Here is a 27,076-nt window from a genome sequence, read left to right on the forward strand (position 1 = left end):
GCCTCTGGGGCGGGGCCTCGGGCGTCGCGCTTTCCCTCGCAGCTTCCTATCGTCGGTCTCCACCTCCTGCGCGCCAACGAGGGTGGGAGGGGCTTGTGGTTCGCGTTTAAGTCTTCAGAGAAAATGGGATCCTGGTCCCCAGGTGGACCGTGCCAGGGTCCTTTCTGTTTCGCCCAGTCGCTCAGTGATTCAGCCAGCATTGCCTGAACTTGTGAGCCTGGTTGGCAGCCCGGAGATGACCTACGCGCCTCCCGGCCTGGAGGGAGCAGAGAGCCTTTCCCGGCGGCAGCGATCAGCTAGCTGCAGAGATGCAGAGGGTTAGGGTTACGAGGGAGGCAGAGCAGAGGTGGGTTTGCAGAAGAAGCGTTTCGAAATTAAATGCGCTAGTTTGTAACTGACTATATGAAATGTCAATTTAGGAGACAGTAGTTGATAAAATCACCTTAGAAAGAGAGAGTAAAATACTGTGTGCAGTCTATTATATTGGAGAAATCAATGTGATTTCGTGACCTTAAATATGTTTTTAGCTCTATCACAACAGAATGACCCAAAAACAGCAATGGAAGCAGCGCTTTTATCTAACACCTGGTGTAAAGTAGGTACCTTGAAAATGAAAAGGGAGGAACCTGATGCCAGGAGGTCAGGTGTGAGTTGACAGACTTCATGGCCAAGTCTCGGGTCCGCATGCCAAACCCACGGGTTCAGAACTCTGGACCTTCCGGCTGCTGATCAGAGACTGCATTCTCTTCTGGAGGGGCAAGGGGATGGTAAAAATCTTTCAACCTAGGAAGGATGTAAAAATTTTGAGGATTGAGTTATTGAAACCCTAGAATAGTATGTGAAAACTGGAGCACTTACATGTATGGCTGAGCCCCTTCGCTGTCTGCCTGAAACTATCACAATACTTTTAATCGGCTCTGCTCCAATATAAAATTAAAAGTTTAAAAAAAAAGAAAAAAGAAAATAAAAATGATGAGAATTATAAAGAATTCTCCAATCAGGAAAGAAAAAAACTGGAGCACTGAGAAGGTGTTAGGATGAGCCTGGAGTAGAACACAAGTTAGCTCTTTGATAGTCATATTTTGCAACTAGCTTTGATGTAAAGATACTTAGTTTTGTTACATTTTGTGGGTCCTGTACAACTTTTAAGAAATCTGTATTAGACAAGATTTTACTGTAATAACAAGTGTTAATATCTAATCTCTTTTCATCACTGGGTAAATTTTTTTTGGTAAATTCCTAAATATTGATTTATTTGTTGTTTAAGTAGCATATGATTAATGAGGGAAATGTTGAAGTGAAAGTATTAGTCCCTTTAGTCCAACGCTGCAACCCCATGGACTGTAGCCCGCCAGGCTCCTCTGTCCATGGGATTCTCCAGGCAAGAACACTGGAGTGGGTAGCCATTCCCTTCTCCAGGGCATCTGACAGGCAGATTCTTTATGGTCTGAGCCACCAGGGAAGCCCCATAAATTAGTAAATTGGACATTAAATGGCGTACAGTTGGTGGTGACTATCTTTCCATGTCCCAAATCCTCTCTGACAGAAATGGACTCACCAGCATGGAGGATACAGTTTTTCAGTTTGTCTGGATGGGTTAGTTCATGGCTGCACTGAAAGAGATGGGGACATCAGGAGGGGCAGATGATTTTAAAGGATTAAACTACATTAAATTCAGGACCTTTTAAGTGCGTATAAAGTGGTTACCCAAGTTGGAGTATATATTTTAAGGCACATATTATTTTACTGAATGCGCTGATGGGTTACCCTGCTTCTCCCATAGCTAGACATTGGCTGGATAGACAAAAATCCTAGAGAAGGTTTTCCTTTTTTTCTAATGATTTTTCTTCCCCTGGAAAAATAAAGGTGCTTCACAGATGCCACAAGGCTGTGTGTTTCAGCCATTCAGTCAACCATGTCATGCTTACAGAAGTATGCTGTTGTTTGTACTATTGCACATAGGCGTTGTATGAAGTTCATACGTGTGTATCCAAAAAGCCACACATGCCATTACTCTGGAAGACTCAGATTTGTTGTTTGTCTTGGTTACTAATGGCTGACTTTAAAACCTCTAGGCTTCACATAAAGTGAAGGGAGAAACAGGCAATTTTTTTACTGAACACCCACATTTTACCAGATAATTCAGCCAGAGTCCAACATATCATGGCCTAGCAACTTCTCACAGTTGGCCATTTCACCATATTGCGATATACCATTGTATAAACAATGGTATAAACAAACAAACAAAACCCTAATTTAATGGGCATTAGTTGCTGTTAGAGACAAGATACTACATTTTAGTGGAGTTAGTTTAAAATATTCTTAAGCTTGGTATATTTCAGAGTTCATATTTCAGTCACTTCTCATGAGCCAAGATTTTATAGTTTCTAAATAGAAAAGTCATGACAAGTTTGCAAAACAGTCTTTAAATCAGCACAATTAAATGAATCAAAAGTTTAAGGATTAAACTTCCCCTGATGTTATGTGGGTTTAAAGAAATGTACTCAATAAGAGTTTTCTGAGTTTACCCAGACTGTGAACATGTGTAAAGTTTAAGCAATACTAAATTAATTTAGCAGCATGACATAGTCCACCCTCTTCTAATGGCTTCCAGCTGGAAAATCCTAGCACAACAAATATGCTGTTTCCGTTAAAAATTTGTTCTATTTAGAAGTGCAGATTCTGACAGCCAATTAAAATTCAAATTCTTTTACAGAAATATGAGATCTGGAAACCTTTGAATTTACCAAACAGTTAAATTACAAAATAGGTTATCTAGTGTCACACAGAATTTTTGTTTTAAAAAGGGCCCATTTTGGATTCCTGAGAGTAAATGATCCTAAGATATGCAAAATATTTAGACTTACCTTTTTTTCATGTAATTCATATCACAATTGTGTGTGTGAATAATTAAAACTCCTTTTGATGTATTTACGTGGCAGCCTCTTAGGCCGCTGAAAACTGATCCTGGCCAGAGAATGGAGAGAGGTTTTCTCTCTTTTACAGGGAGGCAGGTAGAAACACAGAGCCCCAGTGACGGAACAAGCAGGGGAACTTGGTTCTCTCTGACCGCGCTCTGCTGAGTGTTGCCATCTCAGTGATTCTCAGTCTCAGTGTGCCAGCGCACCCTCACGCCAGCGTGCTGAAGCCTCATGGAAAAGGGGGTGCCGTCTGCTGTATCTCCCCTATCCACATGGCGTGTGCACAGGTCTCCCATACAGACACACAAACCCTGGGTGCATCACTGCTGCGTAAGTGCTGGCAAGCAAGAGGCCATGCAACCCTAGCCCAGGTGAGTTTACTTATGGGCTATACCTGCTTCTGTGGATAATGGCTTGGTCATCTCTATGGATTACCCATGTCTCTTAAGTTAGAGATATTTCCAGGAACTTTTTCTGGTTTTGTCATTTTGTTTTGCTATCATTTCTAAAAGAACCATTGATTTCTTCTGGCACAGTCTTTAAAATAAAGATCAGGATCCCAATAGGCTGAGAGGCATGTGAGCTCAAAAAACCTAAGGCCATTACCCAGATTGTTGGTTGCTCGCTCCCACCTTTTCTGCATTTTTGATTATCCTTAGAAACGTGTTGAAATTAAAAAAAAGTTTACTGACGAAGAGAGGTATGAATGCATCAAGAACAAGGTACAGAAACTGCCTCAAAAGGAAATTATACAAATTTGTTAATTTATTACAAAATGTCCACTCACAGAAATACACAAGAAAACTTTTATCCTTTTATATTTTGGGAAAGGAACTGGTGTCTCAGATACAAAATAATTTACACAGAATCCATACAATTTTATTTTATATAGAAATAGTTCCTTATTACAACGGCTGTACAATTCACTACACTTCGTCTTATAATTACATAAAATCTTCTCTTTAGAAACATCTCAACAAAACATACAAAAAAAGCAAAGTGCATTTTTGAAAAGGAAAATCCACTCCTGGGTCTTGGTCAGGAAAGATGTGTAGAAAGCTGCGGCACCCTCACGCTGAGGGCCAGCATGGGGGGAGGGGGGTTTCCTGGGGTCCTGCCTGGCCTGTAAAACCTTCCCTTTCACAGTCCTCGAGTCCTGTCGAAATCCCAGAACGTCACCTGCAGAATTAATTGTACTCTGCCTTGAGTCCATGTTTGTAGTCGCAATCACCGGGAAGTCAACAGAAAACAGTCCAGTGTTACATTCAGGATAAGAAAAAAAAAAAAGCTGATCACCAGAACGGTGTGGGGAGAAGAGTCTCATTCCATTAGGGTTTAGGCGGGAGGGTGGGAGGTGAGGGGCTGCAGTCTGGTTAATAATGCCCAGCTTTGCTTTCTGATTGGTGGGCTGTTTTTGTTACTGGGGTCTCCGCGTGAAGTCAGGAGACTTGATTTAAAAAAAAAAGGAAAGTGCCTAAGTTATCTCCTTGTGCAGCTGTGCAAATTAAGACAGAAACGATCATCTAAAAATAATGAGAGAAAAAAAAATCATCTCTTCTTTCCTTTCAAGACATCGCTGACCGGGTGCTTCTCCGAGGAAAGAGGGTCAGGAGAGTGAAGGCCAATGAGCCCATGGGCACGTGGCGCAGACTGGTCCACGCTGGGGGGAGGGGCGATCCAGCAGAGACGCTCCGTGTCTAAGCTGAACAGAGTGATGCACTGATGCGCTCCGCTGGGGACCGCGGACGGTCTGTCTGGGTATGGTTGTAGACTGTGGCTGTGAAGCACAGGGAAAGGAGAAACAGGGCCAGCTTCCCTGCTCACTCATGTCCACGCTGGCCGCCGCCCTCGGACATGGTCACCACCCAGGAGCTCTGAAATGGATGCGGCGTGCACGGAAGTTGGGGTGTCCTTTCAACTCTTCTCCCCAACTCCTTGGCCACCTGCCCCCTCGTCCGTCCATTGGTTAAAGCTGATGTGACCCAACCAAGGTGCCCAGCCACTACCGAGGCGGCTGCTGGAAGCCTGAGGACTCAGACAGGCTGCTGACCCTTCGGGCTGGGCGCGCGGGCCCCGGTGTTGGGTAGCCCAGGGTCCCTGGCTGTTGCGAGTAGGTGGAGAGAAGGAGGGAGTCCTGCTGCTCACTGTGCAGAGAGGTTGGCACCTGCACCTGGAAAGAAAGGAACCAGCTCCAGGAAGGTTCTGGGGTTCAGGGACTCCTTCCCTAAATGGCTGGGGCGGTGATGTAGTCCTCCTCAGACTGAAGGGTCCTCCTCCCCTGCCTGAAGACCTGGGGGAAAGGAAGCCCAGCTCTCCGGCCAGCACTAGGGGTTCCTCCTGGCCCGGTGGCCGGGGGCCTAGGCTGCAGGAAATGGTTTCTTGAGCACATGTACAGGAGCCCCCGCTAGCCTGTGTGGTATTGGATACTGGAACCTGACACCACATGTACGTCATTGCCCGCGCAGCATCCAAACAGGCCTGTAGTCCACATACTCTTCACTGGTGGTCCCAATTTCCAGAATCACTTCCAAATACTGCCATCTGCCAGGAAGCATCCTAATTTGAAGCTCAGAAACTCACTGGGTTTTCCTGGTGCCTCAAATGGTCAAGAATCTACCTGCAGTGCAGGAGACCTGGGTTCAATCCCTGGGTTGGGAAGATCCCCTGGAGAAGGGCATGGCAACCCAGTCCAGTATCCTTGCAGCCTGGAGAATCCCATGGACCGAGGAGCCTGGGGTGGGGGCTACAGTCCACAGAGCCTCAAAGAGTCAGACACGACTGAACAACCGACGCAACAACTTCAACTGGTCAGACATTAACTCTGGAACCTTCAGTCTCACCCCGCACTATTCCCAGCCATGAAATCGCCCCTCCAAGGAACCTGGTCCACTCTGTTTCCAAAGCTGTGCAAGGCACATCTGCCCGTCTACCTCGGCTCAGGCTGCCTCTGTTGTTGAAACGTTGTCCCCCCACACCTCACACTCAGCCATCCACACTTGGAGTGTTTCCGTCCCCACGCCTCGTCCTTTTCTGACCTTGGCTCCCCAGCCCCAGTGCTCCATTGACACTGACCCAGGCCTGGCAGCTCTCTGTGACGTCGCCTGTCCCCCTGCGCTCAGGGTCCCTGAGTGCTCCTTGCATCCTTAGCCCTGCATCTGGGTGGAACAGGCACGTGCAAGCACGCTGGTGGCTCCCAATGAAGGAACAGATAGATGGGCAGCCTCTAGCTTTTCCCCTGACTTCTCCCTGCCTTCTCCCCTCATCAGTTCCCGTCCCAGATCACTCCAGGGTCCTGCAAGCTGACCAGGGAGCAAAGCTGAGGTCCAGAGTTAACTCCCACTAAGATGTGGTGTTGGAGAAGGCAATGGCACCCCACGCCAGTACTCTTGCCTGGAAAATCCCATGGATGGAGGAGCCTGCTAGGCTGCAGTCCATGGGGTCACTAAGAGTCAGACACGACTGAATTACTTCACTTTCACTTTTCACTTTCATGCATTGGAGAAGGAAATGGCAACCCACTCCAGTGTTCTTGCCTGGAGAATCCCAGGGATGGGGGAGCCTGGTGAGCTGCCATCTATAGGGTCGCATAGAGTCGGACAGGACTGAAGTGACTTAGCAGCAGCAGCAAGAGGTGGTGTCAGGGAGATCTGAAAACTACGCCACAGCTGGTTTAGCCGCCTTGAAATTCAATCACAATCTAGAATTCGAGGAGGACTCTGCGTCTTGGTCACCCTGCACATTCACCTATGGCTTCGAGGAAGCCCAAGCGGGGCAGGTGGGGGTGGGGGAGCAAAAGCTACACTGTGCCTTGTGGTAGGGGCTTGAGGCTGTGGGGGAGGCCCCGTTGGACAGGAAGCGGCACATGGGCATGTGTGGGAGGGAAGGCCAGACCCTGAGCAGACACTTCTCTGAACCCCCAGCCACTGGCTCACACCCCTTCCTTCCAGTGCATGTGGTACTTGCTTAAAGTAAGAAGTGACCACAAGATTACCGACATACAATGGAGTATTCCTCAGCCATTAAAAAGAATGCAGTAATGCCATTTGCAGCAACATGGATGGACCTAGAGATTGTCAACCTGAGTGAAGTCAGTCAGAGAAGGAGAAATATTGTATGACATCTGTTATAGGTGGAATCTAACAAGAAATGATACAAATTAACTTATTTACAAAACAGAAACAGACTCACAGACTTGAAAGAGAAGGAACTTATGGTCCCCAGGGCAGGTGAAGGGAGAGAAGGGATAGTTAGGGAGTTAAGGATGGACATGTACACATTGCTCCATTTAAAATGGATATCCAACAAGGTCCTACTGTACAGCACAGGAGACTCTGCTCATTGTTAAGCGGCAGCCTGGATACAGTAGGAGTTTGGGGAAGAATGGATACATGTATGTGTATGGCTGAATCCCTTTGCTGCCCACCTGAAACCATCACAACATTGTTAATCAGCTATACTCCAATATAAAATAAAATGTTAAAAAAAAAAGAAGTGACCACAACAAAACATGCCCCACATTTTCCTGGAAAGCCTCAAATTCATGCAATGTTATCTCATTCATTTAAAGGACGTTTGGTGAACCTTTAAACCTGATGTAATTTTCTACTTGTATGAAATACTGCATATAAACACACTAACAAGCCCAACAGACATGGCAATCAGTGTCTGATATTTGCTCTAAGAAAGTGTAGACACCATCATAAAAATTACTTTTTAAAAAATGGAAAACCCTAAAGACTCCACCAGAAAATTACTAGAGCTAATCAATGAATATAGTAAAGTTGCAGGATATAAAATCAACACACAGAAATCCCTTGCATTCCTATACACGAATAATGAGAAAGTAGAAAAAGAAATTAAGGAAACAATTCCATTCACCATTGCAACGAAAAGAATAAAATACTTAGGAATATATCTACCTAAAGAAACTAAAGACCTATATATAGAAAACTATAAAACACTGATGAAAGAAATCAAAGAGGACACTAATAGATGGAGAAATATACCATGTTCATGGATTGGAAGAATCAATATAGTGAAAATGAGTATACTACCCAAAGCAATTTACAAATTCAATGCAATCCCTATCAAGCTACCAGCCACATTTTTCACAGAACTAGAACAAATAATTTCAAGATTTGTATGGAAATACAAAAAACCTCGAATAGCCAAAGCAATCTTGAGAAAGAAGAATGGAACTGGAGGAATCAACTTGCCTGACTTCAGGCTCTACTACAAAGCCACAGTCATCAAGACAGTATGGTACTGGCACAAAGACAGACATATAGATCAATGGAACAAAATAGAAAGCCCAGAGATAAATCCACACACATATGGACACCTTATCTTTGACAAAGGAGGCAAGAATATACAATGGAGTAAAGACAATCTCTTTAACAAGTGGTGCTGGGAAAACTGGTCAACCACTTGTAAAAGAATGAAACTAGATCACTTTCTAACACCGCACACAAAAATAAACTCAAAATGGATTAAAGATCTAAATGTAAGATCAGAAACTATAAAACTCCTAGAGGAGAACATAGGCAAAACACTCTCAGACATAAATCACAGCAGGATCCTCTATGATCCACCTCCCAGAATTCTGGAAATAAAAGCAAAAATAAACAAATGGGATCTAATTAAAATTAAAAGCTTCTGCACAACAAAGGAAAATATAAGCAAGGTGAAAAGACAGCCTTCTGAATGGGAGAAAATAATAGCAAATGAAGCAACTGACAAACAACTAATCTCAAAAATATACAAGCAACTTCTGCAGCTCAATTCCAGAAAAATAAACGACCCAATCAAAAAATGGGCCAAAGAACTAAATAGACATTTCTCCAAAGAAGACATACGGATGGCTAACAAACACATGAAAAGATGCTCAACATCACTCATTATTAGAGAAATGCAAATCAAAACCACAATGAGGTACCACTTCACACCAGTCAGAATGGCTGCGATCCAAAAATCTGCAAGCAATAAATGCTGGAGAGGGTGTGGAGAAAAGGAACCCTCCTACACTGTTGGTGGGAATGCAAACTAGTACAGCCACTATGGAGAACAGTGTGGAGATTCCTTAAAAATTGCAAATAGAACTACCTTATGACCCAGCAATCCCACTTCTGGGCATACACACCGAGGAAACCAGAAAGGAAAGAGACACATGTACCCCAATGTTCATCGCAGCACTGTTTATAATAGCCAGGACATGGAAACAACCTAGATGTCCATCAGCAGATGAATGGATAAGAAAGCTGTGGTACATATACACAATGGAGTATTACTCAGCAGTTAAAAAGAATTCATTTGAATCAGTTCTGATGAGATGGATGAAACTGGAGCCGATTATACAGAGTGAAGTAAGCCAGAAAGAAAAACACCAATACAGTATACTAACACATATATATGGAATTTAGGAAGATAGCAATGACGACCCTGTATGCAAGACAGGGAAAGAGACACAGATGTGTATAACGGACTTTTGGACTCAGAGGGAGAGGGAGAGGGTGGGATGATTTGGGAGAATGACATTCTAACATGTATACTATCATGTGAATTGAATCGCCAGTCTATGTCTGACGCAGGATGCAGCATGCTTGGGGCTGGTGCATGGGGATGACCCAGAAAGATGTTATGGGGAGGGAGGTGGGAGGGGGGTTCATGTTTGGGAATGCATGTAAGAATTAAAGATTTTAAAATTTAAAAAATAAAAAACTAAAATTAAAAAAAAAAAAAATGGACCTTCTTAGCGCATAACAAGAAGCCAAATAGCTGCTTCTAAGTTTCTCATACTGTATATACATAGACTTTGTCAACTTGAAGCATGATAAACTTTAGAAATGATAAACTTTCAAATATGAATCTCTCTGAGGCTTATTTTTATACTGACGCCTAGAACCCCGTTGAAAGCCTGGAATGGAAGGAAGGGCCCATCAGGCCTGGGCTGGGGGCTCGGCCTTGCCTCCCCCTCCCCAGGCGCTGCCCAGCCCCACCTGAAGAAAGTGCGGAGGCTGCGGCTGGGCCTGTGCAGGCTTCAGGGGTGATGGCTGAGAGGTGGCGAAGCTGGGCTGCAGCCCCATCAGCAGGACAGGGGTGGCGGCGTTGCTGCTGGTGGTGTGCACATCCGGGTTCTGAAACACGGCCTGGCTCTGCGGATACCTGTTTGGTGACACACAGAAGAAAGATGACAAGAGGAAAAACAGACAGACAGGACTTCATCAGAGCTAAAACCTTGTGAGCATCACTCTCTCCATGCAGTGAAAACACTGCCGGGGGGAAAAAAAAAGCTGCCAGAAAAATCTTTGCAAGTCCTATATCTAAAAAGAGGTTGATATCCAGCTGTATATAAATACAATTTCTGCAACTCACCACCACAACAAATGCAAAGAACCTGGTTAAAAAATCGGCAAAAGGCTTGAGTAGACATCCTGGAAAGAAAAGGTACAAATGGCCAATAAGCACGTGAAAGTCATTAGGGAAATGCAAATCAAAACCAAATGAGGACTTCCCTGATGGCACAGTGGATAAGAATCTGCTTGCCAATGCAGGAAAGGGTTCGGTCCCTGGTCATACCACATGCCACGGGGCAAACTAATCTCCACAAATGTTACCATGGCAAAACTGGGAGAGTCAACAGTGTTACCCAGCATGCTGTTGGCATCATTGTAAACAAACAAGTTAAGGGCAAGATTCTTGCCAAGAGAATTAATGTGTGTACTGAGCATATTAAGCACTCTAAGAGCCGAGATAGCTTCCTGAAAAGTGTGAAGGAAAATGATCAGAAAAAGAAGGAAGCCAAAGAGAAAGGGATTTGGGTTCAGCTGAAGCGCCAGCCCTGTCCATCAACAGAAAATTGGATTAAAGATTTACTGAGCATGGCCTCACCCATCAGAGCAAGACCCTGATTCCCCCACCCCACAGCCAGGCCCTCCCATCAGGAAGCTTCAATAAGCCTCTTAGTCTCATCCATCAGAGGGCAGACAGAATGAAAATCACAATCACAGAAAACTAACCAAACTGATCACATGGATCACAGTCTTGTCTAACTCAATGAAACTATGAGCCATGCTTCTTAGGGCCACCCAAGACAATGGGTCATGGTGGAGAGGTCTGACAAAAAGTGGTCCACTGGAGAAGGGAATGGCAAATCACTCCAGTATTCTTGCCTTGAGAACCCCATGAAGCCAGGATGAAAAGGCAAAAAGACATACACTGAAAGGGGAACTCTCCAGATGGGTAGATGCCCAATATGTTACTGGAGAAGAGTAGAGAAATAACTCCAGAAAGAATGAAGAGACGGAGCCAAAGCAAAAACAGTGCCCCATTATGGACGTGACTGGTGATGGAAGTAAAGTTCAGTGCGGTAAAGAGCAATATTGCATAGGAACCTGGAATGTTAGGTCCATGAATCAAGGTAAATTGGAAGTGGTCAAACAAGAGATGGCAAGAGTGAATATCAACATTTTAGGAATCAGTGAACGAAAATGGAATGAGCGAATTTAATTCAAATGACCATTATATCTACCATTGTGGGCAAGAACCCCTTAGAAGAAATGGAGTAGCCCTCGTAGTCAACAAGAAAGTCTGAAATGCAGTACTTGGGTATAATCTAAAAAATGACAGAATAATCTGTTTGTTTCCAAGGCAAGCCATTCAATATCACAATAATCTAAGCCTATGCCCCAACTGAAGACAGTAGGGAAAACCCCTAGACCATTCAGGTATGACCTAAATCAAATCCCTTATGATTATACAGTGTAAGTGAGAAATAGATTTAAGGGACCAGATCTGATAGACAGAGTGCCTGATGAACTATGGATGGAGGTTCGTGACACTGTACAGGAGACAGGGAGCAAGACTATCCCCAAGAAAAAGAAATGCAAAAAAGGAAACTGGCTGTCTGAGGAGGCCTTACAAATAGCTATAAAAAGAAGAAAAGTGAAAAGCAAAGAAGAAAAGGGAAGATATACCCATTTGAATGCAGAATTCCAGAGAATTGCAAGGAGAGATAAGAAAGCCTTCCTCAGTGATCAGTGGAAAGAAATAGAGGAAAATAATAGAATGGGAAAGACTAGAGATCTCTTCAAGAAAATTAGAGATACCAAGGGAACATTTCATGCGAAGAAGGGCTCAATAAAGGACAGAAATGGTCTGGACCTAACAGAAGCAGAGGATATTAAGAAGAGGTGGCAAGAATACACAAAAGAACTATACAAAAAAGATCTTCACGACCCAGATAATCACGATGGTGTGACTCAGCTAGAACCAGACATCCTGAAATGTGAAGTCAAGTGGGCTTAGGAAGCATCATTACAAACAAAGCTAGTGGAGGTGATGGAATTCCAGTGGAGCTATTTCAAATTCTAAAAGATGATGCTGTGAAAGTGCTGCACTCAATATGCCAGCAAATTTGGAAAATTCAGCAGTGGCCACGGGACTGGAAAAGGTCAGTTTTCATTCAAATCCCAAAGAAAGGCAATGCCAAAGAATGCTCAAACTACTGCACAATTGCACTCATCTCACATGCTAGTAAAGTAATGCTCAAAATTCTCCAAGCCAGGCTTCAACAGTACATGAACTGTGAACTTCCAGATGTTCAAGCTGGTTTTAGGAAAGGCAGAGGAACCAAAGATCAAATGGCCAACACCTGGTGGATCATGGCAAAAGCAAGAGAGTTCCAGAAAAACATCTATTTCTGCTTTATTGACTATGCCAAAGCCTTTGACTGTGTGGATCACAATAAACTGTGGAAAATTCTGAAAGAGATGGGAATACAGATCACCTGACCTGCCTCTTGAGAACCCTATATGCAGGTCAGGAAGCAACAGTTAGAACTGGACATGGAACAACAGACTGGTTCCAAACAGGAAAAGGAGTACGTCAAGGCTGTATATTGTCACCCTACTTATTTAACTTATATGCAGAGTAAAACAAGCTTGCTTACGTGCTAAATCCACATGTATGATTTAGCTGTATACAGGTCAGGAAGCAACAGTTAGAACTGGACATGGAACAACAGACTGGTTTCAAATAGGAAAGGGAGTGCGTCAAGGCTATATATTGTCACCCTGCTTATTTAACTTATATGCAGAGTACACCATGAGAAATGCTGGGCTGGAGAAAGCACAAGTTGGAATCAAGATTGCAGGGAGAAATATCAATAACCTCAGATATGCAGATAACACCACTCTTATGGCAGAAAGTGAGGAAGAACTAAAGAGCCTCTTGAAAGTGAAAGAGGAGAGTGAAAATGTTGGCTTAAAGCTCAACATTAAAAAAACTAAGATCATGGCATCTGATCTCATCACTTCATGGCAAATAGATGGGGAAACAGTAGAAACAGTGGCTGACTTTATTTTTGGGGCCCCAAAATCACTGTGGATGGTGACTGCAGCCATGAAATTAAAAGAGGCCTACTCCTTGGAAGGAAAGTTATGACCAACATAGACAGCATATCAAAAAGCAGAGACATTACTTTGTCAACAAAGGTCTGTCTAGTCAAGGCTATGGTTTTTCCAGTAGTCATGTATGGATATGAGAATTGGGCTATAAAGAAAACTGAGCGCCAAAGAATTTTGAGCTGTGGTGTTGGAGAAGACTCTTGAGACTCCCTTGGTCTGCAGGGAGATCCAACCCATCCATTCTAAAGGAAATCAGTCCTGGGTGTTCATTGGAAGGACGGATGTTGAAGCTGAAACTCCAATAATTTGGCCACCTGATGCGAAGAGCTGACTCATTTGAAAAGACCCTGATGCTGGGAAAGATTGAGGGCAGGAGGAGAAGGGGACGACAGAGGATGAGATGGTTGGACTGCATCACCGACTCAATGGACATGAGTTTGGGTAAACTCTGGGAGTTGGCGATGGGCAGGGAGGCCTGGTGTGGTGCAGTCCACGGGGTTGCAAAGAGTTGGACACGACTGAGCGACTGAACTGAACTAAATGCTCCAATCACTACTGCAGAAAAAGCTGAAATTGAACAGTTCTATGAGGGCCTAAAAGACCTTCTAGAACTAAACCAAAAAAACACAAAAGTCCTTTTCATCAAAAGGCCTGGAATGCAAAAGTAGGAAGTCAAGAGATACCTGGAGTAACAGGCAAGTTTAGCCTTGGAGTACAGAATGAAGCAGGGCAAAGACTAACAGAGTTTTGCCAAGAGAATGCACTGGTCAGAGCAAACACCCTCGTCCAACAACATAAGAGACGACTCTACACATGGACATTACCAGATGGTCAATACCAAAATCAGACTGATTATATTCTCTGTAGCCGAACATGGAGAAGCTCTATACAGTCAGTAAAAACAAGACCAGGAGCTGACTGAATCAGATCATGAACTCCTTATTGCAAAGTTCAGAATTAAATTGAAGAAAGTAGGGAAAACCAATAGGCCATTCAGGTATGATTTAAATCAAATCCCTTATGATTATACAGTGGAAGTGACAAACAGATTCAAAGGATTAGATCTGACAGACAGGGTGCCTGAAGAACTATGGATGGAGGTTCGTGACATTATACAGGAAGTGATCAAGACCATCTCCAAGGAAAAGAAATACAAAAAGGCAAAATAGTGGTCTCAGGAGGCCTTACAAGTAGCTGAGAAAAGAAGAGAAGCTAAAGGCAAAGGAGAAAAGGAAAGTTAGATCCATATGAATGCAGAGTTCCAAAGAATAGCAAGGAGAGATAAGAAATCCTTCTTAAGTGATCAATGCAAAGAAATAGAAGAAAACAATATCATGGGAAAGACTAGAGATCTCTTCAAGAAAATTAGAGATACCAAGGGAACATTTCATGCAAAGATGGGCAAAATAAAGGAGAGAAATGGTATGGACCTAATAGAACCAGCAGATAATAAAAAGAGGTGGCAATAATACACAGAAGAACTATACAAAAAAGATCTTAATGACCCAGATAACCATGATGATGTGATCACTCACCTAGAACCAGACATCCTGGAGTGCAACGTCAAGTAGGTCTTAGAAAGCATCACTACGAACAAAGCTAGTGGAATTCCAGTTGCGCTATTTCAAATTCTAAAAGATGATGCTGTGAAAGTGCTGCACTCAATATGCCAGCAAATTTGGAAAACTCACCCGTGGCTACAGGACTGGAAAAGGTCAGTTTTCATTCCAATCCCAAAAGGCAGTTCCAAAGAATGTTCAAACTACTGCACAATTGCACTCAAATCACATGCTAGCAAAGTAGTACTCAAAATCCTCCAAGTTTGGTTTCAACAGTACGTGAACCAAGAACTTCCAGATGTTCAAGCTGGATTTAGAAAAGGCAGAGGAACCAGAGATCAAATTGCCAACATCCGCTGGTTCATAGAAAAAGCAAGAAAATTCCAGAAAAACATCTATTTCAGCTGGTAAAGAATCCGCCCGCAGTGCGGGAGACCTGGGTTCAATCCCTGGGTTGGGAAGATCCTCTGGAGAAGGGAAAGGCTACCCATTCCAGTATTCTGGCCTAGAGAATTCCATGGACTGTATGGTCCATGGGGTCACAAAGAGTCGGACACAACTGAGTGACTTTCACTTTCACTTTCTTCTTCATTGACTATGCTAAAGCCTTTGACTGTGTGGATCACAGCAAACTATGGAAGAGTATTCCCATTCTTAAAGAGATGGGAATACCAGACCACCTGACCTGCCTCTTGAGAAATCTGAGTGCAGGTCAAGAAGCAACAGTTAGAACTGGATAAGAAAGGACGGACTGGTTCCAAATTGGGAAAGGAGTACGTCAAGGCTGTATATTGTCACCCTGCTTATTTAATTTATATGCAGAGTACATCATAAGAAACGCTGGGCTGGATGAAGCACAAGCTGGAATCAAGATTGCCAGGAGAGTTATCAATAACCTCAGATATGCAGATGACAGCATCCTTATGGAAGAAAGCAAAGAGGAACTAAAGAGCTTCTTGATGAAGGTGAAAGAGGAGAGTGAAAAAGCTGGCTTAAAAATTAACATTCAGAAAACTAAGATCATGGCATCTGGTCACATCACTTCATGGCAAATAGATGGGGAAACAGTGGAAACAGTGAGAGATTTTATTTTCTTGGGCTCCAGAATCACTGCAGATGGTCACTGCAGGCATGAAATTAAACGATGCTTCCTCCTTGGAAGAAAAACTATGACCAACCTAGGGAGCATATTAAAAAGTTAGAGACATTACTTTGCCAACAAAGGTCCGCCTAGTCAAAGCTATAGTTTTCCAGTGGTCATGTATGGATGTGAGAGTTGGACCGTAAAGAAACTGAGGGCTGAAGATGATGCTTTTGAACTGTGGTGTTGGAGAAGACCCTTCAGAGTCCCTTGGATTGCAAGGAGATCCAACCAGTCCATCCTAAAGTAAACCATCTCTCTGGTGGGAGGTGGGAGGGGGTTCAGGATTGGGAACTCATGTACACCCGTGGCTGATTCATGTCAATGTATGGCAAAAGCAATACAGTATTGTAAAGCAAAATAAAGTAAAAATAAAAATTTAAAAAATTTAAAAAAATAATAAAGTAAATCAACCCTGATTATTCATTGTAAGGACTGATGCTGAAGCTGAAGCTCCAATACTTTGGCCACCTGATGTGAAGGGCTGACACATTGGAAAAGACCCTGATGCTGGGAAAGATCGAGAGCAGGAGAAGGGGATGTCAGAGGAGACGGCTGGATGGCATCACTGACTCAATGGACATGAGCTTGAGTAAGCTCCAGGAATTGCTGATGGACGGGGAGGCCTGGTGTGCTGCAGTCCATGGGGTCTCAAAGAGTCCCACAAGACTGAGGGACTGAACTGAACTGAAAGCACTCCAGAGCACCACACCTCCAGAGGCTGTTTGCTGCTAATGCTGAGCCCTCATACCCGTGAGCCCGCATGCTGCCAGAGTCTGTGAGCCTAGCGCCCTGTGCTCCGCCACAAGAGCAGCCACCACAATGAGAGGTCCTGGCACTGCAACCAAGAGTCTCCACTGCTCACCAAAACTAAAGAAAGCCCTCATGCAGCGAGAAAGACCCAGCACAGTCACAGAAAAAGGAAATCAAAATGAGGTATTATTTCATTACAATACTATTAACGAAAAAAGACTGTACATAACAAGTACTGTTGAGGATGTGGAGAAATTGGAACTCTTGTGCCCTGTTGGTGGGAGGGGAAAATGGTGTAACTGCTGCGCAAAACAGTGTGAAGATTCCTCAAAAAGGTAAACGCAGCATTACCATGTGATTCCGCAGTTCTACTTTTGGGTATATGCCCCAGAGAAGTGAAGGTAGGGGACGGAAACAGTTATTTATACATCCATGGTCGTAGAAGCCTTATTTACAGTAGCAAAAAACAGGAAGCAACCCCACATTCATTGGTAGGGGATGGATAAACTAGGGGCACTGTATACAGACAGTGGAGTATCATTCAGCTTTAGAAAAGCAACGAGATTCTGATACAGGTTTCACCAAGGGCGAGCCTCAAAGACATTACACTGAGTGAAACAAGCCCATCACAAAGTACAAATACTGTATGAGTCCACTTAGATGAGATACCTAGAGAAGACACACCGATAAGAGACAAAAAGCAGAAGGCTGGGGGCAGAGCAAATAGGAAATTAGGGCTTAATGGGGACACAGCTTCAATTTGAGATCAAACAGTTCTGGAGATGGGAGGTGGTGACGGCTGCACAAAAACGTGGATGTGCTTCTGCTCCTGCACTGTACACGTAAAGAGAGCTACATGGGAAATTTTGTGTTATACAGAATATATATATATTTTATTTTAAAGAAAGAGTACTTGATGATAATGGCCAAGTAACAAGGGGAATGCCATTTGGGAGAAAAAGTTGGCTTAAAGCTCAACATTCAGAAAATGAAGATCATGGCATCTGGTCCCATCACTTCATGGGAAATAGATGGGGAAACAGTGGAAACAGTGTCAGACTTTATTTTTGGGGGCTCCAAAATCACTGCAGATGGTGACTGCAGCCATGAAATTAAAAGACGCTTACGCCTTGGAAGAAAAGTTATGACCAACCTAGGTAGCATATTCAAAAGCAGAGACATTACTTTGCCGACTAAGGTCCGTCTAGTCAAGGCTATGGTTTTCCTGTGGTCATGTGTGGATGTGAGAGTTGGACTGTGAAGAAAGCTGAGCGCCGAAGAATTGATGCTTTTGAAGTGTGGTGTTGGAGAAGACTCTTGAGAGTCCCTTGGACTCCAAGGAGATCCAACCAGTCCATTCTGAAGGAGATCAGCCCTGGGATTTCTTTGGAAGGAATGATGCTGAAGCTGAAACTCCGGTACTTTGGCCACCTCATGAGAAGAGTTGACTCATTGGAAAAGACTCTGATGCCGGGAGGGATTGGGGGCAGGAGGAGAAGGGGACGACAGAGGATGAGATGGCTGGATGGCATCACTGACTCGATGAACATGAATCTGAGTGAACTCCGGGAGTTGGTGCTGGACAGGGAGGCCTGGCGTGCTGCGATTTATGGGGTCGCAAAGAGTCGGACACGACTGAGCAACTGAACTGAACTGAACTGGAAGAGTCCAGACCAGGAAAGAAATCTTAAGCGTTAGCCACTCAGTCGTGTCTGACTCTTTGCGACCCCATGGACCATACCCCACCAGGCTCCTCTGTCCATGGGATTCTCCAGGCAAGAAAATTGGAGTGGGTAAGCCATTCCCTTCTCCAAGGGATCTTCCCGACTCAGGGATTAAACCCAGGTCTCCTGCTTTGCAGGCAGATTCTTTACCATCTGAGCCACCACGGAAGCCCAGAGATAGGTATTTAAAGACACTATACAGGGAATTCCCTGGTGGTCCAGTGGTTAAGACTTCACCTTCCAAGGCAGGAGGTGCGGGTTTCATTGTGGTTGGGGGACTAAGACCCCACATACCTCCTAGTCAGAAAACCAAAACACAAGGCAGAAACAATACTCTAATAAATTCAATACAGATGTTAAAAACGGTCTACATACAAAAGATCTTTTTTAAAAAAGATACTGTGGAGAAGTCCACTTTTATTTTTAGAAGTGTTCTATCTCTACATGGGTCGTTTTATGGTAACAGGCACTGGGGGTTCGAAAATTTCAGGGGCCTGTGTGTGTGGGAGGCAGACTCTGACCTGCCCTAGAAGACGGAGTGTTAGGTCATGTCTGGAGGAGATGGACGGGGAGACGTGGATGGTATAAATTACTGGGTTGACCGAAAATGATAGTTTAGATGTTTCAGAGGAAAGAATTTCTGTTTCTGCCTAGTTTCCTGCATTTGAAACATCTCTGGAAAGTGATGTCACAAGATTCTGTGTTTCCACTTATCTGGATCATTTAGAAAGAATAGTCCAAAACCAAAACCAACATCCTGTGCACCCCTCCAGGCAATGGAGAGCATCATCAAGAGTTTAAAGGCAGTTTCCTTGCAGTGTACAGCTCCTGCCACCCCCAATGCCCACCCCCACCATCACAGGGTTTTCATGGGTGTAGGTGTGGGCCCCAGTCTTCAGGAATGCTCAGTAATCATCACTGTGACTATTACTACTGGAGGAGGACAAAGGAGAGGGACTTCAAGCAGGCAGCCGCCAGGGCATGAATGGACGGCCTCTGCGTCTGGGCACCGCAGGCCTCATTAGCTAGCCCTGTCCCTGTGAACTTCTGACGCAGATGAAGCCAGTGTTTATATGACCACGGTGTCTGCTTTATTTCAAAGGGCTTGGAACTATTTTCCAACGGCTTTTCAAGGATTCTCTCCTCTGGCTCCAGTAAACCTCTGTCCCTCATAATGAAATTGGCTCAGCACAGCTGCCTCGGGTACAGGGGACAGCAAGCGAAGAGCCCGGGGCCAGCAGAGGGAGAAGGCTCCATGTCTGGGAGGGCAGGAGGGCCCTACGTCTGCACAGGGTCACAGCTCAGGGCCCACCCTTGGAACCACAGAGCAACAAGCTCGTGTGGGGGATCTGCCAGCATCGGGCGGCCAGCCGGAGCTGCACAAGGGCCCTGGGGAAGGGGGACAAGGCTCTGTAAGACTCCGTTGACCCGGGATGTTACCCCTTAGACCTGCACAGACGGGAAGACAGTGATGAACTTGGCATGTAAAGAATTATTTCCTTCAGGTCTTATTCTCAGCCTGGAATGCTGACATGAAGTTTTCTCTCTTGACACAGGAAATGGAGGAAGAACAGCTAAGGGGAGGAGTCCTTTAGAAAGGTGTGGGCACGTGTGGATCCTCCCTGCAGGGCCCGACTCGAAAGGGTGTGGCTGGTCCAGGCAGATGAAACCCTGCGGCCTGAGACCACTCGCTGCGGCTCTCTGCCCCACCCCTCCCCAACCTGGGCCACCTACTTGACTTGCCGTCCGGTCCTCCTGACCTCTGAGGGCTGCCTCGCATCACAGGATCCGGGCATCATGGGCTGGATGGGCTGGCTCAGCAGTAGCCTTTGAGCCGAGGAGGACAGAGATGGGAGACTGATCAGTACCGAAGCTGTGGACCCGCCAGCCAATCCGCACCTGCCGAGCCCCACCCTTCCTGGCTGGCCCCACGGAATCCCTGCTGCTCTCTTCCTGAGGATCCTTGCTGCGGCAGGGCTCTTCCTCTGGCCTCGAGACCCCAGCCCTGTTCTGTCACTTCATGAGCTGAGGTCAATTGCAGAGTTGATTAACAAATGAGTCATTTACAAAACGGAAACAGACTCACAGACTTAGAGAATAAACTTATGGTTGCCAGGGGGAAGGATGAGGGGATAGTTGGGGAGTTGGGGATAGACATGTACGCACGGCTATATTTAGGATAGATAACCAACAAGGACCTACTGTACAGCACAGGGGACTCTGCTCAATGTTGTGTGGCAGCCTGCAGGGGGAGGGAGTTTGGGGGAAAATGGACACATGTATATGTATGGCTGAGTCCCTTTGCTGTCCACCTGAAACTATCACAACATTGTTAATCTGCTCTACGAAAAAAGCAAAAGTGTTAGCTGCTCAGTCGTGTCTGATTCTTTGTGACCCCCATGGGCTATAGCCCGCCAGGCTTCTCTGTCTATGGAATTCTCCAGGCAAGAATACTGGAGAGGGTTGCCACCGCCTTCTCCAGGGATCGAAACTGGTCTCCTGCATTGGCAGGCAGATTCTTCACCGGCTGAGCGACCAGGGACTCCAATACAAAATAAAAAGTTCAGTTAAAAAAACTGCAGAGGATTTAGAGTCTATTTGTCTAAACTCTGCCTCCATCTTCAGCAGAGAGCCGAGACGAACAGTGTAAAACTATGTCTCAGGTATCTTTCCAACAAGGACAGAGTCTATACCTGAGCTGCCGGTCATGGCTGAAGTCCGGGCTGGGTTGGCCCTGGGGGGCCTCCTGGGAGGCGGAAGCTGGCGTGGTCAGGCTCAGAGCCAATGGGAGCGCAGTGGTGGTGCTGCTAAACTGGGGTGTCAGGTTGCTCCCCTGAATCATCTGTGAGCTTCTCAATGGCTTTGGACCCTGGAGCAACCATCGAAACAAGAAAGGTAAACCTTCAGCTCGACTCAGGTGTTACCTCCCCAGAACCTCTTTCTTTACCCGCTTAGGCCTTTCTGAACATTTAGGACCCACTGACCATCATTATGATGTTTTGGTGTTATGACTGGCTTTCCTGTTGGACTGTAAGCATCTCAAGGGTTCTCTAAACCCTTTGGGATTTAAAGGACAGTGCCAGGCTCGGGGCAGGCAAGCTGTACTGAATCCATGATTGTTTGTTATTTAGTTCCTAAGTCCTATGCAACTCTTTGCAACCCCATGGACTGTAGTTTGCCAGGCTCCTCCTCCTCTTGCCTGGGATTTCCCAGGCAAGAATGCTGCAGTGGGTTGCCATTCCTTTCTCCAGGGGATCTTCCTGACCCAGGGATCAATCCCATGTCTCCTGTATTGGCAGGTGGATTCTTTATTGCTGAGCCACCAGGGAAGCCCAAATCCATGATTATGTGTATAAATAAAAGAGGCTTCAGGAAAAGCTGTATCCAGCCTTCCAAACTGTGATGGTCTGGAAGCGGGGGCTCAGAACTTCTTGAATCCATTGGGTTCAAGTGCCACTGACTGATGGGTGACCCTGTCAGACTCCAAGGTCACTGGTGGCTTGTAGTAAGTGGTAATGACTGGGAGGGCAGGGCTTGAGAGGGTATCTGGGGGACCAGGAGGAGCATGGTGACTCTGTAGAAAGGGATGGTAAACAGAAGTGGATAACTGTTCTCACACGTGTGCATGCATGCTAAGTCGCTTCAGTCATATTCGACTCTGTGCGACCCTATGGACTGTAGCCTGCCAGGCTCCTCTGTCCATGGGATTTCCCAGGCAAGAATACTGGAGTGGGTTGCCATTTCCTCCTCCAGGGTATCTTCCTGACTCAGGGATCAAACCTGGGTCTCATGTCTCCTGCACTGGCAGGTGGGTTCCTTACCACTAGCACCACCTGGGAAGCCTAAAGCCAGAGGCGATGATGGGCACCAAGGACATGTGTGTGTCCCCATATGTGGGGATGTGTGGCTTTCAGCATGCATGTCAGAGATGGCCATTTCTACCTCTAGCCAAGCTCAGAATCAGAGCTGAAAGTTCCAGCTGCCTGAGACCTTTAACTCATTTTAATATATTGATAAAACACAGAAGGGAACCAATAGAACTTGGGACTTGGAAGTGACAAAGACAAGAAAAACCCCATCATGATTATTCAGCTCTGGTCATAGGAGAAGTAGATTGCTGGTTCGTGAAGACCATCGCTGGTGACAGGGAGTGAGTCTGGAGATGAGCACATTTACCTGGGTCAATATCACACTCGATTCTCTTAGCAGGTGCTGGTTTGTGACCTGGGCAGAGGCTATCTGCCCCGGAAGCTGTGGGCTGGCCACAAGCTGGGGACCTGGGCCAGACCTCTGCTGGAGCTGCTGCTGAGTCTCCGGCCGCTGGGCACTGCTGAAGCTCAGGGATCCATCTGGTGGCTGCAGAAACATCTGGAAGCACAATAGCAATGCTGTAAGGCTGTGATCACTGCCCTCACGGGCCTGCACCTTCTTTGTACGGCCTGCCTATCCCCGGCATAATGGCAGCTTTCTTACTCACGCTGACCTGCCTGGGAAGGTTCACCCACTAGACGTGGAGACACTGAGTGCCTGGGAGGCCACCAGCAGAGTGCATGAGCCAGAGAGGGGCAGCCGGTGGCAGGGGTGCTGACCTGGCCCGCAAGAAGGCTCCGGTCTAGTGACGGGGGTCTAACAGGGTGAAAGATGCTGAGACCCAGGTATGCCACTTGACGTGCTCATTTAGTCTGTACTGGCTTGCCACTTTCTTATTAGAAGGAGAAACCTCTTGTGAATGGAAGGAATAACACAATCATGGTGGCAAAGGGTTGGCTGACTAGTGGGGGACGCACTGTCCCGGCAGTAGGAGCTATGCCCGGGCTTGAATCTCTGACCAGTGACCACCATCTGTACCCATCCTATGGTTTGTATCATCCGTCCAGCTCCCAGCTGAGAGGGCAGTTCTGCCCTGGTTAACTAGGTGCCTGTGCATTTCCAGGAAGGCAGTCCAAAGGATGACATAACATCAAGTCCATGAGCTTTAAAACGATGTTTAAGAAAAAGTTTTACAGTCACCACACTAATCTCTATGTGTTACTTAATATGTCTCAGACATTCAATAAGCACAGCTATATCAGCCTGGTAGTTTTAATGGCAAAGGTTTAAGAGAATTTGATCCAGTTCATAAAGAGTGTTCAAAAGGTTGTGAGAATCTTGGTTTATAAATTTGGTGTATCCAATTTAAAATAATTCCTTAAGGACTTCTCTGTTGGCTCAGTGGTAAAGAATCTGCCTGCTAATGCGGAGGACACAGGTTCGATCCCTGGTCTGGGAAGATGCCACTTGCCTCATCGCATAACTAAGCTCGTGAGCCTCAACTTCTGAGGCTAAAAGCCACAGCTACTGAAACCCATGCACCTCCAGCCTGTGTTCCATGAGAGAAACCCCCGCAATGAGGAGCCTGCACACCCTAACAAAGAGAAGCCCCCATTTGCCACAACTAGAGGAAGACTGCTTGAAGCAACAAAGCCCCAGAAAAGCCAGAAATAATACAGAAATAAAATTTTTTTTAAAGAGAAATCCTTAAGGGCCCAGAAAGATCTTACTTCTTAGGTTTATAAGTCTGCCTAGCCAGGAACACGAAATGTCTGAAAAGTTAAGCTATATTAAATTTGTAAATTAATGGTTTTCATAATGAATGTTATTTACCATTTGTTAAATTTATAAATTAATTGAATGTGAACACAAGTAAAAGCACTGGTATTTTTGGCCACATCAGTAGATTTGTAAATAAAATGTAATCTGTGGGTTGACTGTAAAGGTTTAAGAAAGAGACCTTTAGTAATTTCTATCATACTTTAAACTTAAGACCTGTGACTAGCTGTTTTTATCAAAAGTTCCTCTTGGGCATTAAAAACTGGTATTATCTGTATTGTGGGCTTCCCTGGTGGCCCAGACGGTAAAGAATCTGCCTGGAATGCAGGGGACCTGGGTTCAGTCCCTGGCTCGGGAGGATCCCCTGGAGGAGGGAATGGCCTAACTCCAGTATTCTGGCCTGGAGACTCCCAGGGACAGAGGAGCCTGGAGGGCTATAGTCCATGGGGTCACAAGGAGTCGGACACGACTGAGCAGCCAGCACTTTCACTTCCATTATCTGTATCAGATTCTTGGCAAGCAGCATCCCACTCCATTTTAGATCCTTAGCTCTGAGGGCTGAAAGACTCTCCCCCCGATCGTCTGGAACTTTACCCCGAATTCCTGCATTCAGGGTGGCATAACCTCACACCCAGTATGGAACTGACATGCTGACGCATGCTGAGTGAGAGTGGTTCTGGAACAACAGCTGTGGACTCACGCCAGGGAGGTGCTTAATCAGTTAGTTTCAGCATCTCCTCCACAGGGTGTCAAGCCCTGAGCAAGATGCCCGTCTAATGCCCGTCCAGCCACAGCACCAGGCAGGTCTCCCCACTTTCCTTCCTGCCCCAACCCACCAGGAAAACCTGCCATTTTGACTCTTCCTCACTTTAGAAGTTAAGAAGAATTTTCTGGGTCTCCATCCTCTCAGATCCAATACCCGAACGTTCATAATTGGTGCTTTACACAACCTCAGTGAGCTGGCTCATTCATAGCACACGAGGTAATTTACATTTCAGCAAAAACCCAGTATTCAAACAAAATAACAAACATTTTTTCTGGTGGGATACAATTTACCTTCTGATTAGAGTTCAGACAAATGCAACCTTTATTTATGATAGGCAGTATCATCTAGCTTAAATCCGACAGACTTTAGTTCCAGTTCCAACCCCACCACATACTAGTGGTATGAACTTGGGCGGTTTTTAAAAACTTCAAATTGACTGTTAGTTTCCTCATTAATAAAAGAGTAACATTAACACCATATACCTCATTAAGATTTAATGGGACTTCTGCTGAGGCATAATCCTAGGTGCTCAATAAATGTTTGGATATAACAATATTTAAAATAAGAAAGGAGTTCCTTTTGTTCCTTTGCCCCTGTAGGCATATGAAAACTATCTGAGGACCTCCTTGGTGGTCCAGTGAGTAAGAACCTGCCTGCCAATGCAGGGGACACAGGTTTGATCCCTGGTCAGGGAAGACCCCACACGCCATGGGGCGACTATGCCCGTGCACCACAGCTACTGAGCCCTCGCACGCTAGAGCCTCGCAGCAAGAGCAGCCCCCGCGGTGAGAAGCCCGAGCACCGCAGCTGGGGAGTGGCCTGAGCACAGCAGTGGAGACACAGCTCGAAACACAGGAAAAGAAAACAACGTAGAAGCGATGAGTAGAATAAATAAACGAACAAACAAATAGATCAAGCTTTGCTCAAAGAAGGGAGACCGTTCACGCTTGCGTTAAGGCAGAGACTGCTGGGTCTGCTACGCTGTCCCATTGATGTATGTTCTCCGAGGGCAGAAACCTTATTCTGCTTATTCCCGTGTCCCCCACAGTACCTAACCAATTGCCTGGAACATACTGGGTGTCTGCGAGATAGATGAATGGATGGAAGGGTGGAGGGGTGGGTGGGTGGTGTGTGGATGGATGGGGGGACGGATGGTGGATGAATGGATAGATGTGTGGACAGAGGGGTGGAAGGAAGGATGGACGGATAGAAAGATGGATGAAAGAACCAATCAGAGAACACATCTGCCATTGCCACAGGTGTCCTTCTCCGTGCTTCTCGGCGTTGCCAGTAGAGGGCACGAGTGCTCTCAAAAATAAATTAAGACGTGACCTCCCAAGGATGCAGGGGTGACAGCTTTTCAGCTGAACAGCTCTCTATGTAGCACCCTTCATGATCCCATCTAGGTGCAAACACCACACCCCGAGAACGTCTCCCTCGTAACCCAATATGTTCTAGAAAAAAAATATATACTTAACAAGCATCTCAGGCCCACACAGTCTCAATGAAGCTCCAAGCCAATGGGATAGTAGAAAAAGCCCCCTGAAGTTGGGAATAATGGACATGGGGGGAGTGGGGAAGGGGTAGGATTTGCTACTGTGCATGTCCACGCCCCTGCTTTAGTGACAGTAAAGGAGAATTGTATGCCTTAAGAAGATGACTTCTTAACAGTGCTCTGGAGTCAGTTTTATAGAAAGCCTGAGGAAACATTTTCCTAATTCAAGCGAGCAAAGTCATCTGAGAGAAAAAAAAAAAAAAAAACTTTAATTTTCCACCAAACTAATCCTACTGCTCACATGTGGTTTTCATTGTTCTTATATGCTTAGCTTTACAAAGACTTATTATTACAGAACATTTCAGAAGTACAGAAAATAGATACTGTATAATGAAACCCCATATATCAATGCTAGGCTTCAGCAATTATCCACCTTTTGCTCTTATTTAATCTATCTTCCCACATTTTTTGGGAGGATTGGAGTAATTTTTACTTGCTTATCTTGTATGCTTGATTCACTTATTTTTTTTTTAAACATCGCATTTTGGCTGAACATTTCGGAACGTGTCTCTTTAAATCCTTAAACGTGCAAAAAACATGAAAAAAGACTCTGAGGACTCGTTCTCTGGTTTGACTGTGGATTTCCAAGCTCATTGGAAAATTCCACTGCAGAGATAAGGTCAAGGGAAGAAACCAGCGGAATAACACGTGGAGCCCTGGGGCCC

At 45.4% G+C, this 27,076-nt stretch overlaps 1 protein-coding gene and 1 long non-coding RNA gene across 8 annotated transcripts in view; one reads left to right on the forward strand and one right to left on the reverse strand.

Annotated features, from left to right (window-relative positions):
- Positions 1-88: 88 nt before the first annotated feature.
- LOC105614674 (uncharacterized) lies at positions 89-24,367 on the forward strand. The gene is made up of 3 exons (XR_001434330.4): positions 89-346; positions 3,007-3,292; positions 20,058-24,367. It is a non-coding gene; the product is annotated as an uncharacterized LOC105614674 (long non-coding RNA).
- Positions 3,669-27,076, reverse strand: part of NPAS2 (neuronal PAS domain protein 2) — a 204,754-nt gene continuing 181,346 nt past the window's right edge. For 4 of the 7 annotated variants that reach the window (XM_004006132.6, XM_060412415.1, XM_060412416.1 and 1 more), the window contains 5 exons: positions 22,678-22,869; positions 21,195-21,370; positions 20,236-20,328; positions 9,917-10,082; positions 3,669-5,091 (listed from right to left, as the gene is read on the reverse strand). In XM_004006132.6, the coding sequence (XP_004006181.3) occupies positions 4,924-5,091; positions 9,917-10,082; positions 20,236-20,328; positions 21,195-21,370; positions 22,678-22,869 (795 nt within the window). In that variant the 3' untranslated portion in view covers positions 3,669-4,923. Of the gene's footprint in view, positions 5,092-9,916; positions 10,083-20,235; positions 20,329-21,194; positions 21,371-22,677; positions 22,870-27,076 lie in introns of those variants that run through there. The other 3 variants (XM_060412417.1, XM_060412414.1, XM_060412418.1) reach the window with 2 other exon arrangements.

The sequence above is a fragment of the Ovis aries genome, chromosome 3, assembly GCF_016772045.2.
Source record: "Ovis aries strain OAR_USU_Benz2616 breed Rambouillet chromosome 3, ARS-UI_Ramb_v3.0, whole genome shotgun sequence".
Taxonomy (NCBI): Eukaryota; Metazoa; Chordata; class Mammalia; order Artiodactyla; family Bovidae; genus Ovis; species Ovis aries.